The sequence below is a fragment of the Oncorhynchus masou genome, chromosome 16 (assembly GCF_036934945.1).
Source record: "Oncorhynchus masou masou isolate Uvic2021 chromosome 16, UVic_Omas_1.1, whole genome shotgun sequence".
Classification (NCBI taxonomy): Eukaryota; Metazoa; Chordata; class Actinopteri; order Salmoniformes; family Salmonidae; genus Oncorhynchus; species Oncorhynchus masou.
Genome location: NC_088227.1, coordinates 1,877,530 through 1,893,608, shown reverse-complemented (window position 1 = coordinate 1,893,608; position 16,079 = coordinate 1,877,530). Strand labels below are relative to the sequence as shown.

The 16,079-nt window shown below is 41.8% G+C and overlaps 1 protein-coding gene across 7 annotated transcripts in view; it reads right to left on the bottom strand.

The window, feature by feature from the left end:
• adgrl2a (adhesion G protein-coupled receptor L2a) overlaps window positions 1-16,079 on the bottom strand; it is a 198,017-nt gene that overhangs the window by 151,529 nt on the left and 30,409 nt on the right. For all 7 annotated transcript variants that reach the window (XM_064990538.1, XM_064990540.1, XM_064990542.1 and 4 more), the window contains exon 2: window positions 10,891-11,064. In XM_064990538.1, coding sequence (XP_064846610.1) covers window positions 10,891-10,990 — 100 coding nt within the window. In that variant the 5' untranslated portion in view covers window positions 10,991-11,064. The remainder of the gene's footprint in view (window positions 1-10,890; window positions 11,065-16,079) is intronic.

Below are 16,079 nucleotides of genomic sequence, written 5' to 3'. Positions count from 1 at the left end.
ACAGTGCAGGTGCATTTATACGGAGACTTGATTACACACAGGTGGATTGTATTTATCATCATTAGTCATTTAGGTCAACATTGGATCATTCAGAGATCCTCACTGAACTTCTGGAGAGAGTTTGCTGCACTGAAAGTAAAGGGGCTGAATAATTTTGCACGCCCAATTTTTCAGTTTTTGATTTGTTAAAAAAGTTTGAAATATCCAATAAATGTCCTTCCACTTCATGATTGTGTCCCACTTGTTGTTGATTCTTCACAAAAAAATACAGTTTAATATCTTTATGTTTGAAGCCTGAAATGTGGCAAAAGGTCGCAAAGTTCAAGGGGGCCGAATACTTTCGCAAGGCACTGTAAGTATTAAAGGATGGGTCTGGGAGATTTTCAAAATGTCAGTGAAGACACTTGCCAGCTGGTCACGCTCTGAGTACGCATCCTGGTAATCCGTCTGGCCCGCGGCCTTGTACGGAGAGCGTGATCACACAGTTGTACGGAACAGCTGGTGCTCTCACACATAGTTCAGTGTTGCTTAACTCGAAGCGAGCCTTGAAGGCATGTAGCTTGTTGGGTAGGCTTGCGTCACTCAGCAGGCTTGCGTCACACGAGCATCAGAGGCAGAGTATTGGGATTCGATTTTAGTCCCCTGTTGATGCCTTAACTCTTTGATGGTTCATCGGAGGGTATAAGAGTATTTTATATATTATATGTATATATTATTATTATTTTCTACCAAATTTCATGATGATGATCTCATCGCTGCAAAACCTCAACTGGATCGGGAGAGGCAAAGGTCGAGTGATGCGTCCTCCGTAACATGACCCGCCAAACCACGCTTCTTAGCACCCGCTCGCTTATTTATTTATTTATTTATTTATTTTATTTTACCTTTATTTTACTAGGCAAATCAGTTAAGAAAAAATTCTTATTTTCAATGACGGCCTAGGAACAGTGGGTTAACTGCCTGTTCAGGGGCAGAATGACAGATTTGTACCTTGTCAGCTCGGGGATTCGAACTTGCAACCTTTCGGTTACTAGTCCAACGCTCTAACCACTAGGCTACCCTTCCGCTTAACCCGGAAGCCAGCTGGGAAACACTGTTCAACTGACAACTGAAGTCAGCCTGCAGACGCCAGCCCTGCCACAAGGAGTCACTAGAGCGCCAAGTAAAGCCCCCCCCCCCCCCGCATGAGTCTGACCAAAATTATGACACACTAAATGTGTTTGATGGATCGCGGGAAAAGAGCAGGAATTGGCTTTTGTAGGCTACAGTCCAAGATATGTCTTCCAATGGTGTGACTGCTGTTGGCATCCAAAGGTTATCCAACTTGTATAAATGCTTGGAGGTAAGTTTGACAGCACTTACTATTGATATCGACAGTTGAAGTTGTACATTTACATACACTTAGGTTGGAGTCATTAAAACTCGTTTTTCAACCAATCCACAAATGTATTTTTAACAAACTATAGTTTTGGCAAGTCGGTTAGGACATCTACTTTGTGCATGACTGTCATGTTCTGACCTTTATTTCCTTTGTTTTGTTATTATTTAGTATGGTCAGGGAGTGAGTTGGGGTGGGCAGTCTATGTTTGTTTTTCTATGATTTGGGTATTTTTATGTTTCGGCCTAGTATGGTTCTCAATCAGAGGCAGGTGTCATTAGTTGTCTCTGATTGAGAATCATACTTAGGTAGCCAGGGTTTCACTGTGTGTTTGTGGGAGATTGTTCCTGTCTCTGTTTGTTTTCACCAGATAGGCTGTTTCGGTTTTCTCACATTTATTGTTTTTGTTAGTTTATTCATGTATAGTGTCTTTATTAAAGTACCATGAATAACCACCACGCTGCGTTTTGGTCCGCCTCTCCTTCACCTCAAGAAAACCGTTACAATGACACAAGTCATTTTTCCAACAATTGTTTACAGACAGATTATTTAACTTGTAATTCACTGTATCACAATTCCAGTGGGTCAGACATTTATAATACATTAAGTTGACTGTGCCTTTAAACAGCATGGAAAATTCCAGAAAATTATGTCAAGGCTTAGAAGCTTCTGACAGGCTAATTGACATCATTTGAGTCAATTGTAGGTGTGCCTGTGGATGTATTTCAAGTCCTACCTTTAACTTCAGTTCCTTTTGGATTGACATCTTCGGAAAATCCAAAGAAATCAGCCACGACCCCAGAAAAAACATTGTCGATCTCCACAAGTCTGGTTCATCCTTGGGAGCAATTTCCAAATGCCTGAAGGTACCAGGTTCATCTGTACAAACAATAGTACGCAAGTATAAACACCATGGGACCAGGCAGCCGTCATACCTCTCAGGAAGGAGACGCGTTCCGTCTCCTAGAGATGAACGTACTTTGGTGCGTGCAAATCAATCCAAGAACAACAGCAAAGGACCTTGTGAAGATGCTGGAGGAAACAGGTAAAAAAGTATCCACAGTAAAACGAGTCCTATATCGACATAACCTGAAAGGCCACTCAGCAAGGAAGAAGCAACTGCTTGAAAACCGCCATAAAAAAGGCCAGACTAAAGATCATACTTTTTGGAGAAATGTCCTCCTCCTATGTTTGGGAGAAAAAGGGGGGTGGCAGCATCATGCTGTGGGGGTGCTTTGCTGCAGGAGGGACTGGTGCACTTCACAAAATAGATGGCTTCATGAGGGCGGAAAATTATGTGGATATATTTAAGCAACATCTCAAGACATCAGTCAGGAAGTTAAAGCTTGGTTGTAAATGGGTCCTCCAAATGGACAATGACCCCAAACATATTTCCAAAGTTGTGGCAAAAACAAAGTCAAGGACCTCAATCCTATAGAAAATTTGTGGGCAGAACTGAGAAAGTGTGTGTGAGCAAGGAGGCCTACAAACCTGACTCAGTTCGACTAGCTCTGTCAGAAGGAATGGGCCAAAATGCACCCAATTTATTGTGTGAACCTCGTGATAGGCTACCTGAAACATTTGACCCAAGTTGAACAATGTAAAGGCAACGCTACCAAATACTTTTTGAGTGTATGTAAACTTCTTACCCACTGGGAATGTGATGAAATAAATAAAAGCTGAAATAAATAATTTTCTCTACTGTTACTCTGACATTTCACATTCTTAAAATAAAGTGTTGATCCTAACTGACCTAAGACAGGGAATTTTTACGATGATTAAATGTCAGGAATTGTGAAAAACTGAGTTTAAATGTATTTGGCTAAGGTGTATGTAAACTTGACTTCAACTGTACATAGCGCATTGATGTGAATAAATACTACTGCTCTCTCATTTAGCTATTGGCGTCTTACGGATTGTGGTTGTTGTGGATGGCTGTTCACAAATCTAAATGTGTATTTGAACCCAATAATGGTTGAATTGAAGAAGTTTAAGCTGCCTATCAATCATTGTATTTGAAACTGGTGGACAGCCAGTGAAAAATGAGCTCTTGCAACAGCTGCACGGTGTGGATCCAAGCCTATGGAATACAAGTGGGGATTTTTTTTCATCAGTAGTGCTCAAAGCATGCCATTTCATGAGTGCAGCATTTATTTTTCAACTCTAATCAATGAGCCCAATTAGTTCTCCATGACAACAAATTCATAAACAACAGAGTAGGGCTGGTAAATAAGTCCTTAGTTTTGGGGTCATGCTCAGGTATATTCTTGAAAATTAAGGGCTAAACATTTTTTTGGAATGACTGGAATTCTGATAGACTTTGGTTTTTAAAGTCAGAATATAATTGAATCGTCTTATTATATGTAGTAGGAAGCGATGGGTTAGAAGAAGCCTACATAACCAACCCATAATGTAAATGTTTACATCCTTATATTGTCAGCTATGTTAACTTGTAACATTGATTCATCCTGCAATCGATGTCGTTCAATTGGTAATATACATTTTTGTGTTTTTCTAATGCCTCTGAAGGGGAAAGTAATCTAAAAGTAACCGAATGTAATCAGATTATGTTACTGAGTTTGGGTAACCCAAAATGTACATTACTAATTACAATTTTGGACAAGTAACTATTAACTGTAACAGATTACATTTAGAAAGTAACCTACCCAACCCTGGAAATGAGAATAAATGGGAGCTCAAACTCTCTAAATGTAACCTCAAGTCTCTCTCCCTATCCTCCTCTAACTGCGACACATGCACCCTATACCAGCTCCTACCTCACAATACTTTAATAGATCCAAGATTTTCTCAAGCCTTCACAGTCTGGTTGGGTTACCAACACATCTCCAAACTCCTGGGCCACACCCACCATTAGGATCCCAGGGTGCCCAGTCTGACCCTGGCTCTGGCTCTGACTATCTACCACAGCCCTCCTCTCAGCCTTCAACTCATCAACTGGTGGTGGTGGAGCACCCTAACCCCTTTCTCCCCCTATTGCTACCTCTGCCGGACAATGGGGCCAACATGATGGAGCTCCTCGTCACCTCTACTTATGTTATACCCAGAACAAAGCTGCCTCATTTTGAAATTGGGCAAGAGAGTGATTTCACCCTCTTGAACATGGCCTTAGACAGTATCCTATGTAACCATGGTCACCTCTCAGAACAGTGCAAGTTTCAAGTGCTCCTGGATCATCTGAAAATGCCAAGTGCACAGCAACTGGCAAAGTAATACATGTACGACACTAGGCCATACACCTCAGCTCTCAATGCCTTAAATGTCAAGTATGGACAGCCTCGTCAGCTCGTCCAGTGTGACATTGGCAACATTCTCAATGAGTCACATGTGAAGGTAAAATTTGCTTTCTCCATCCAATCCATTATAGGCATGCTGCAGACATTGGAAGGTCACCAGGGTGCTGAGTTCAAATGTGTAAAAGCTACTGGGTAAATTGTCACCTGAATACCGTGATTGGGTTTATTGGAGAGCTGCTTGACTCATGGTCTCTTAGAGTAGGACAAACCTATCCCCTCCAAAACCGGTCTGGCTGGTTGCAGGTGTAAGCAAGGGCCGGAAGACTCTCACAGACAGCCTCTGTTCTCTACCAGGACAAGCGGGAGGTTAACCGGAAAGAACCATGGTGCCTGGGTACCACCATGTTCCTGACCAGAGAACATGAACACACACAAGCCAGTTACAGATCTCCTCGTGGTAAGCAGCAACAATCGAACCAAAACAAGCCCAAGTTTGAATTCCATTGTCCTACTGTGAAGGGGAAGAACACTTCTCAGGCTCATGTCCTGAGTTCAAGCAGCTCTCGAGGGAGAAGATCAGGGATTGGATCTCGGTTAAAGTATGCTGCTGGAAGTGTGAGCGAAAACACCCCCCAAAGGAATGCACCCTAAAAAACCTATGCAACACCAGCATGGAGGTAAACCTCACCATGCTACATGAGGTCATACCGCAAGAGAACAGGAGCGTCCTTATGGTCAGCACCGACAAAGCCGAGACTGGTGTCCTCTACCTTGACTGCCCAAACCGCTCAGCACGAGTGATGTTAAAACTGGTCAGACTAATCTTAAATCATGGTGAAGAGGCGATGGAGACCTTTCCCATCTTTACTACGGCTCTGAACGTTCCATCATTCTCCCTGCTGCTGCCTTCTGCCTTGGGTTAGAGGGTGAATCAGAGGTACTGAGCCTTCAAACTATTCGTCAAGATGTACTCCAAGAAAGCAGAGCTTCTGTGTCATTCACCATATCCCCTGAAGGAGACAGCGGCACCTGGCATCAAGTCCACAGTGCAGTCACAGCAGACAGTATCTGCCTAGTGGAGCACACCTCCCCTTCTGACATGCTTCAGACGAAGTTCCCACAACTGAAGGTCATGCCGCTGCCAAAGATCCACAGGCCACGGCCTCTATAGCTCATAATCTATACCTGCTGGTCCCCATTGAGCCAGTCCATACTGGCCCTGTTGGAGGCCCTGTCACTGTTCACACCTTGCTAGGTTGGGCTGTGCAGGGCCCAGCAAGCCTGATGTCACACACATGTCCAGCAATGCCTATTCGCTACCATTGCTTCCCCAGCCACTGAATTCCTTAAGAATGTACAGAAGCTATTTTAGATGGACACATTCCCTCATTGGAAAGGAAGTCACGTGTTCCAAACAAGATCAGTGTGTCTTGAATCTCCTGGAGGAAAAGACAACAATAATCTTGGTGGAAGTGCTCCAGAGATATGCAATGCCTCTACTCTGGGCCCCCATGAGCCCACAGCTGCATGTTACAAAACAAGCAGTGCTGCCTTCCATTCATGGCACTGAGCTTCGGTTGCTAAAGAACCCAAGACTGGCCAAAGTCCACCATTAGGAGATACAGAAGCTGGTAACCTCAAGCTATGTCGCCAAACTTACTCTTGATCCGGAGTAACGATCCCTGGAATCCTGTTACCTGCCACGCCACCTCTTTGAGAAACACAGCGGCAAATTCAGACTAGTGTTCAACCTAGCTCCTGGTCAAGGGGACACTGCAAGACACCTTCCTGTGGAGTGCAAGCCAACTCCACCTCATCCCCCAGTGACAGGAGTCAGATCCTCAGTGTTCCAACAGCATGCAGCTGTGCGCTCATGGGGGCCCAGAGTAGAGGCATTGCATACCGCCTTCCTGCAATTGCCATTCATGCACGCCACCCTCCAACAGAAACACCACCCATGGTGCTCCATGCGGCGGCAGTACCACTCCCCTTCATCATCCGCCTACCTGACCTGGACCCAGTCACGGCAACATAGCCAAATCCTGGCTGACCCCTTCTGGGCAAAAATCAAACCCTACTTCAGACTGGTGGCCTGTTTGATTAACTTGCCTGAGGTTGACCTAGATCAAAGCATGGCCTAGATCAAACCAGGCCCATTTGCAGAGCCCCTGAGGAGTAAGAGCAAAACCAGCAGAGACCTCTTTTAGCTGTAGAAAAGGCTAACGTTAACTGTCTCTTTTTAATTGCACTAACTATCCCTTTAATTGCAGTTACCTCTGAGCCATAGATCGTAACGTATCAGTCCTCAATGGCACTGCCCATGTTATACAGGCTTTTGGACACTAGAAACTAGAGGTTGACAGATTAAATCGGAATGGCCGATTAATTAGGGCCGATTTCAAGTTTTCATAACAATCGGAAATCGGTATTTTTGGGCGCCAATTTGCAGATAAAAAAAAAAGAAAAAGAATAAAGTTATACCTTTATTTAACTAGGCAAGTCGGTTAAGAACACATTCTCATTTTCAATGACGACCTAGGAACGTTGGGTTAACTGCCTTGTTCATTGGCAGAATGACAGATTTTCACCTTGTCAGCTCGGGGATTCAATCTTGCAACCTTACAGTTAACTAGTTCCAACGCAATAACAACCTGCCTCTCTCTCGTTGCACTCCACAAGGAAACTGCCTGTTACGCGAATGCAGTAAGCCAAGGTAAGTTGCTAGCTAGCATTAAACTTATCTTATAAAAAACAATCAATCGTAATCACTAGTTAACTACACAAGGTTGATGAAATTTCTAGATATTATCTAGCGTGTCCTGCGTTGCATATAATCTGACTGAGCATACAAGCATACAAGTATCTGACTGAGCGGTGGTAGGCAGAATCAGGCGCGTAAACATTCATTCAAACAGCACTTTCGTGCGTTTTTCTTCATTGTGCGCCAAGCATTGCGCGCCAAGCATTGCGCTGTTTATGACTTCAAGCCTATCAACTCCCGAGATCAGGCTGGTGTTACCCGAAGTTAAATGGCGAGCTAGTTTGCGCGCGCTAACTAGAGGGACGGAAGCTATACTGTTACACTGGCAATACTAAAGTGCCTATAAGAACATCCAATAGTCAACGGTTAATGAAATACAAATGGTATAGAGGGAAATAGTCCTAGAATTCATATAATAACTACAACCTAAAACTTCTTACCTGACTCATGTTAAAAGGAACCACTAGCTTTCATATGTTCTCATGTTCTGAGCAAGGAACTGAAACGTTAGCTTTCTTACATGGCACATATTGCACTTTTACCAATTTTCCTTGTTAATAAATACCTGAGTTAATTGGTCTTATTAATTTAGTGCCAAGCCTTCCAAGCAGTAGTAAAAAACATCTCCAGCATTTATCATTTTATTTCTGTTATCTGTGCATCCAATACTGTTAACTGTGAGTAACCCACAATACTGTTTACATTTTCCTTTCTGTTTGATGTTTCAGTTAATGTGCATCTAAAGACGCACTGTTGGGAATAGTGGTAGAATGTTTGGTGTTATACGGAAAGTAATGTTGAAATTCATCTATTTGTTAATGCTTTGAGGAGAATGATGGTTTATGATTTGACTACTGGCTCTGAGTTTTTGTTGGAATGCTGATGACAGGGAATAATATTATTGTGTTTATTATATATGGTCATGTGGATTCTTCATATCTTTTTTTTAAAAACATACAATCTACTTGCAGAGAAGCCACTCAACATTTTACATTACATTCAGTCACTTAACAGACTCCCATCCAGAGCGACCCACAGAAGCAACCAGGGTCAACGCCCTGGCACAGACAGATCTCCCACAAGCTAAAAAACGGAAACCCAAACCAGCAAAATATCAGCCTCCGGCCCAATCTCCCAACTGCCAGGCCACCAACACTCCGAGACCAACCGCCAGGACACCAGCCCTCCCACAGTTCCTGAGAGCTGCCCCTCAACCATTAGAGACCCTCCCCTCGCCCCCAAAATCATAATAAAATGATTCCATTGTATAATTATTCCATTCCATGCATGTGTACAAACACCTGTGCGGCATCAGCCTCAAGCAAACAGGCATAAGCTGTAACAACGTTGCCCCTCAGTGTAATTCAGACATACTTTTTGTTTTGTTTTATTTTGACTTTATTTTTGTACTTTTATATTTAACTGTCATTCTATCCCCCACCAAGCAACTCCACTCCCACTTGTCTCCAATTCCACATCCCACCCCTCAGCTTCCCTCAGGCCATCCCACCCCTCTCTGCTGGCCACCTCTTCGGATTACGCGCCATATATCTTTCCACAATTCCAATGCCACATCCCACCCCTCTCTGCTGGCCACCTCTTCGGATTACGCGCCATATATCTTTCCACAATTGCTGTGATGTTTAACATACAATTTGAATCTATCTAATCAAATAAAATCCACAGATTGCAAGTTGAAGATAAATACTTTTTACTAAGAGTATTAGTAATTGACTGACCAGGTCTCTCCAGATCTCCTAACAACGCTATTTCCAAACTCAATTTTAGATGAACGTTATTCTACCTCACCCAGTGCACTAGTTAAATAGGCAATCTGCCTTAACAGTAGTGTTTTCTCATCATTATCATGGTGTCAATAATTTCGGACCCCACTGTACGTAGAGTCAAATGGGGACGATGAGATGTGAATTTGAGGGATGTAAAGGAAAGAAGAGCGGGAGAACCCTCAGAGCAATCAATCTTGCAGTCTCTTAAATCAAAACTTCTAGCCATTTATAGCACGGCAGTAACCCATTTTAATTCAATTATAAAAATGCATTAAAAATATATTACAGGCAGGATGCAGTTTAATGAACCATGTTTACTTGGGAATATTATTTAATGAAACTCCTGCAAGGCCGAGCCCCGTTGTTAGAACGGGACTGCGAGGAGAAGAGGGGCTCACGAGAAACCAAATGAAAAGGTTTCATATGGATTAGTGGTGAATAGGTGCATCTATTAACGCAGCCTGAAAACGGTGACCACCTCCTTTGGCTTGTTTTCAGGGCAATATATCTCAGTGCAGGCAAAAGATTACTGTCATCATTCTTCAAACTTCACATTTCTCTAGTATATGCTACTTATCGTGATGAACGATATCAGAGAAGTGTCCACGATAAGTGCTCGGTTTGGTCGGTGTTGATAATTTTTGTTTTATCGTTTCATCTCTCGTCAGCATTCACCTTGGTCCTCTACTAGGTAAATCCCTTCCAGCCCACAGGCTACACTACACCAGACAAGCAGCAACAGGCCATTGTAGCAAAGACTGTGGCTGTTTTTCCAAATGACACCCTATTCCGTACATAGTGCAATACTTTTGACCAGAGCCCATAGAAAGTAGTGCACTAAGTAGGGAATAGGGTGCCATTTGGGACAAACTCTGTTGTGAGTCCACCTCAGTGTTAGATGGGATCATAATATGCACAGGATTGGGCATCTATATTTCATGAACAAATTATGAAATCATGACAATGTGCATCATTTTTTGTTTGATTCACCCATATAGGATAACCACTCCTTGTCAATCCAACCATTAGAAGAAAGAGCAGTGAACAGTTGGCACAAATAAACCCCCCCAAACAGTGCCTTTACTGATTACTTGCATTGTAAAGATGCTACATTTGGCATAAAGCCTAAATTTGAAATTTTGAAAGATCCTCATACATTTGTGGGTGTACTATTCCTGCCATTATGCATATTATGTTGGCCTGAATAGTTATGAGGTAGTTCAGGCATGATTCTGATCTATTTTAGTCTATTAATCAAAGCCCAATTTTTCTGTGATTTAAAAACATTTATGGTTTAGATTTCTAGGTTAAGATGTATAGTATATGCAAGGGAATCTCAGTGCAAAATTAAACATGTATCCAGTAGAAGCTTTGATTGCACCAGGGATAACTGATGCTTTGAAGCAGAAAATCTCAAACCAATCACAATTCACCAACTAATGAAACCACTCAATATTATCCCACATCCTCTGAGGCCACTGTATTCATACAACTACTGCATGCAGTCAGAGTCGCTACTCTGGGAAAAGTGACCATTTTATTTCAGAGCCTAAATGCTAAACTTGAGGAAGACAATGAGAAGAACAGGCCCTTGACACATTCCCTATCTAATTGTTACAACAACAAAAAACATTGATATCAATATTTCATGTTCTAATTTCAAAAGATTTCAATATTAGGTTATTGCACATAACAGGAGTGTGTACTTACCCTCTGAAGACTGTATTAGGGCCATTGCAATAAGCCAGCAGAAGGTTGGTAGTTTCCACAGAGAGCATGCCATTGTGCCTTGTGTGGATGGTCTCTGCATGATTTGGTAGCGATGACTGGGGGTTAAAGTCCAGGCAAACAGCTCTCAAAGATGTTCATCCTTGATCCTCTCACCTGCAAGGCAAAGGAAGGGAGACATTCTTCTCATGTTCAAAAGTCCAGTGGTGTCAGTCAGTCTTGAATTTCACACAATATGTACCATCCTCATTTAACATCCTCCTCAAAACTTCAGTTCTGATGCTGCTCTGTGTGCTTCAGTTTGTTTTGAAACCCAAACTGTAAAATGCTACAAATCCAGACCAGCTAGTAAAAAAAGCCACAAAGTCAATAATCCAGAGGAGGGAAATCCCTTAATGGAAGCTAAGTGCTGAGTGACCATTCAATAGGGGTGGGCCTAGTGGCTGCTACTACTCAGAGGTCCCGCTTTCACCTCCACATGACCAAGAGCTAGCAGTGCTCACCGAGTTATCTGCAGCCCCAAACAAACAAACAAGCTAGCCAAATGGTGTCTCTCCACACAGTTGTTCTGAGTGAACACAAGCAAGTTATCATGAGTAGCTCCTCCCACCCCAAAATCCCTCACCTGTCATTCACATAGGCTGAATTTGTTAGTTTGTTTTCTTGCTACTACAAAGGAAAATAGCAAGCTGTCATGGATACAACGCACAACCGACTGGCGGGCTTGCTGGGTGAAACCAAAATGCCTTACCTGGAAGCTCATGCGTGGTGCGTGCACTCCTAATGGATCCCCTTTGTCTGCATGTTTACACTCACCTGTCCTCGTGTCCCCTCAACCATTATCACATTCACCCAGGGACCCACCATCACTCGGGTAACAAGTCACACAGGACCCCGGTAGAACCTTCTCTTTTGACTTTTGAGAAGTCAAAAACAACTCCACTCTTATTTTTCTGCTTGCTCCACTGCCCCAAAGGCCAGAATCACAATATTATTCTAGATGCTGTAAGTACTTGTAGTTGCATTCTTCTCAGCCAGTCACAATAACACTACATAAACATTAGTGTTGATGAAATCTATTTGTAAAATATTGCACAAATCTGATACAAAACCTATCCGGGTGCATTCGCTTGCATAAAAGTTACTGGTCATTGCATGCGGCATCAAAAAAGATTTATCAAGGAATGTGATTATAGTTAGTGAATTCTTAAGACCACTGTAAACCAGATCTGAGTCTGAACAATATCCATATCACAGTACATTGTAACATTGTGTAACCGGGGTGAAATGGCTAGTTAGTTAGCAGTGCATGCTAGTAGCGTTTCAATCGGTGACGTCACCCACTCTGAGACCTTGAAGTACTTTTTTGCCTTGCTCTGCAAGGGCTGCAGCTTTTGTGGAGCAATAGGTTTTTTTATTTTTTTATTTTACAGGTAATTTGACTGAGAACACATTTTCATTTACAGCAATGACCTGGGCAATAGTTACAGGGGATGAATGAACCAGTTGGAATCTGGGGATGATTAGGTAGCCATGGTGGTATGAGGTCCAGATTGGAATTTAGCCAGGACACCGGGGTTAACACCCCACCGATAAGAGCCATGGGATATTTAAAGACAAAGAGAGTCAGGACACCTGTTTACCGTCCCATCCAAAAGAATGTACCCTACACAGGGCAATGTCCCCAATCACTGCCCTGGGGCATTGGTACCATGTGTAGGGTACCGTCTTTCGGGTGGGACGGTAAATAGGTGTCATTGAATCTCTGTGTCATTAAATATCCGATGGCACTTATCATAGGAGTGTGTTCAGAGGGTCCCTGGTTCAAGCCCAGGTAGGGGCAAGGAAAGGGATGGAAGCAAGCCTGTTATTTTGATTCTGTTGACACGGATCACACTGCTGGAGTTGCTGCAGAGAAGAAGGTCAAAGGGGGATGAGTGTAACCACTGTGAATTGGCTAGCTAGCGGTGCATGCTTTGTAGCACTTCAATCGGTGACATCAGTCGCTCTGAGACATTTAAGTAGGCCCTTGTGCTTCATTTATAAACGTTACATACTCAATATGCCCCAAAATATGTGCCACTTTTCACGCAAAAGTTTCCATTTGTGACTCGTTTCAGGAAACTAGTCATATGTCGCACATCACTACTTCACAGGAGAGGCATTTGAAAGTAAACATACATTGTTTATCGAAATGCATTATTGGGGGCAGAAATGCCTTCTGGAACATGAACTTTCATGTGCCTTAAATAACAAACATGTATTACATCTGTAAATACAAATACAATTGTTAAATGACGAGCCTAGTAGTTTAGCCACGGAAAAAGGCAGGAACCTTCCTGCTAGCCATGATTGGCTGAACTAATAGATGGGCTGGACATGCAGGGCGATGAGTTTGGATTGGTCTGCTATGTAGCATGCTTCTGTTTATAACGTGAGCTGCTCAGTATGTGTTGATAGTCATTTCTACCGCGCTGTTTTTTAAATATATAACTTTAGCCATCGAGAACTACAAAGGTTTTGTTACTTTTCTCAACAACATTGATGCCCTAATTTAGCAGGCACTATCGACAGATCAGTTGGAAAAAGTGACTTGCTACTGACCATGGTCAGTGTGAACCGGAGTGACTTGACACAATGCTGGCCAAACAAGATGTAGCTACAAATAACACTTAGTTAAATGTTGCCAGTCTGCTGTGAAGCGTTCATCCATGTATACGGGTAAGAGGCTATCTACATTTTCAGATATTATACATTTCTAATTTTGTCAAAGTTGTTTTCATTACAAGTTAAAGCATACTGTTAGCTAGATAGCGAAACCTTATTCAAATCAGAAATCAATTTGCATTCTTAGTTAGAGCCTAATGTTAGCTAGGTAATATTGAACCTGGTTGGTTAGCTTTAGCTACCAGGAGACATATACTACAGCTACGACAATGTTTGTATTGGTTGGTAGTAGTATGAGTTGGGATTATGCCGGTCCATTGTTTAGCTAGCTAGCTAGCTACATGTCTGCACAAAACACTTCACCCAAGATGATTACATGACCCATCAAGTTAGCCAGGTGTGTCTGGGGGTGATTACTGCCACCAATTGTATTTCATGAACATGTGTACATGTCTAGATAATAGTGACCCATCCACTTAGCTAGATGTGTCTGGAGACTCTTTATAGCATTTTCTTCACATGACCCATCAAAGTGTGTCAGAAAAGCTTAATCTAATAATTATAATCTAATATATCTAATATATATCTAATATGTATAAAATGTTTTATCTGCACACTCTGTTTTTGATATTGCTACAATGCAAGTAACCATTTCACTGTACATTATTTTCATTTTTGGAAAAATAACGTTCCCAAAGTAAACGGGCTATTTCTTAGGACCAGATGCTAGAATATGCATATAATTGACAGCTTAGGATAGAAAACATTCTAAAGTTTCTAAAAACTGTAAAAATATTGTCTGTGAGTATAACAGAACTGATATTGCATGCGAAAGCCTGAGAAAAATTCAGTCAGGAAGTGACTCTTATTTTGAAACCCCTGTGTTCCTGTGCATCCCTATTGCCCATTGAAAGGGATATCAACCAGATTCATTTTTCTATGGTTTCCCTAATGTGTCTACAGCCACGAGACATGGTTTCAGGCTTTTATTTTGAAAAATGAGCGTGAACGATAACATTGCGTCAGTGGTCAGGTGGTGGCTTTCAGAGTGATTTGTGCGTAATAGACAAAGGCGGCCATTGTTCCTCTCGCTCCTACTGAAAAGCCAATTGTCCCGGTTGATATATTATCGAATAGATATTTGAAAAACACCTTGAGGATTGATTATAAAAAACGTTTGCCATGTTTCTGTTGTCGTGGCTGCAATTTCCAGTGGATTTCTCAACAAAACGTGGACAAGAAACCGAGGTATTTCGGCTATAAAAATAATCTTTATGGAACAAAAGGAACATTTGCTGTCTAACTGGGAGTCTCGTGAGTGAAAACATCCAAAGCTCATCAAAAGGTAAACGATTTAATTTGATTGCTTTTCTGATTTTCGTGACCAAGCTTCCTGCTGCTAGCTGGACATAATGCTATGCTAGGCTATTGGTAAACTTACACAAATGCTTGTCTTGCTATGGCTGTAAAGCATAATTTCAAAATCTGAGATGACAGGGTGATTAACAAAAGGCTAAGCTGTGTTTCACTATATTTCACTTGTGATTTCATGAATATGAACATTTTCTAGTAAGATTTTTTGTCCGTTGCGTTATGCAAATTAGTGTAGTTGATGATAATTCTCCCGGATCCGGGAGGGGTAGTTTCAAGAGGTTTTAACTTAAGAGACGGTGTACGATGCTGAATGGGTGTAGACAAAGAAGACCTCTCCAGTGGGTGTACCAAAACATTCAAGGCCCATTTTCTCAAAAGTTGAGTTACAAGTTTATCAAGCTCTGAGTCTCTACTTTTATCCAATGAAAGAAACACAATAAAAATGTTTTCTACATAAGACCGAATCTAGGCGGGCGGTCACATTTATAAAACTGAACTTGACTTCACATGAGAATGTGCTTATCCTCCCACAAACTTTAGACCATGCGTACACACAGTTTGTTGTGATTACAAAAGTTGTCTAGTAGTAGCCTTGTACAAATGGGGAATATATGAGAACACATTTTCAGAACAAAAAAATGGGTAGGCCTAGATAAATATAATAACAAGATGCAATAATTTGCCATTAGTGAGAAAAGCGAAAAGCGATTTATCTTTACATACTACAATAATTAGAATTTCTTTTTTTTAAATTTCCATGATCATTGCAGAATAAATTCCTCACCTTTTCTCACTGTGATGGTTTCATAGGCTAGTTAGGATAACTACCATTCACCCCATCTCTCATTGAATTGGACCCGCTTCACAGTTGTAAATAGATAAGCTATTTTAAGTAGCCTATTTTACGAGTTTGATGGTAGATCAGACGGTTCACCTTTTCCATTGACTTTTGTAGGCAATGTCTGAGTACTGTAATGTGACATTTCTAACGTAGAAAATATTTAATTTATAAACATAATACACATCATAACCACAATAAATTCCTCACCTTTTCTGGTCATGATGAGTTTATATTCCCATAGTAGCCATACACCAAATTGCAATGCGCATCTCCCATTTAATTGGCGTAG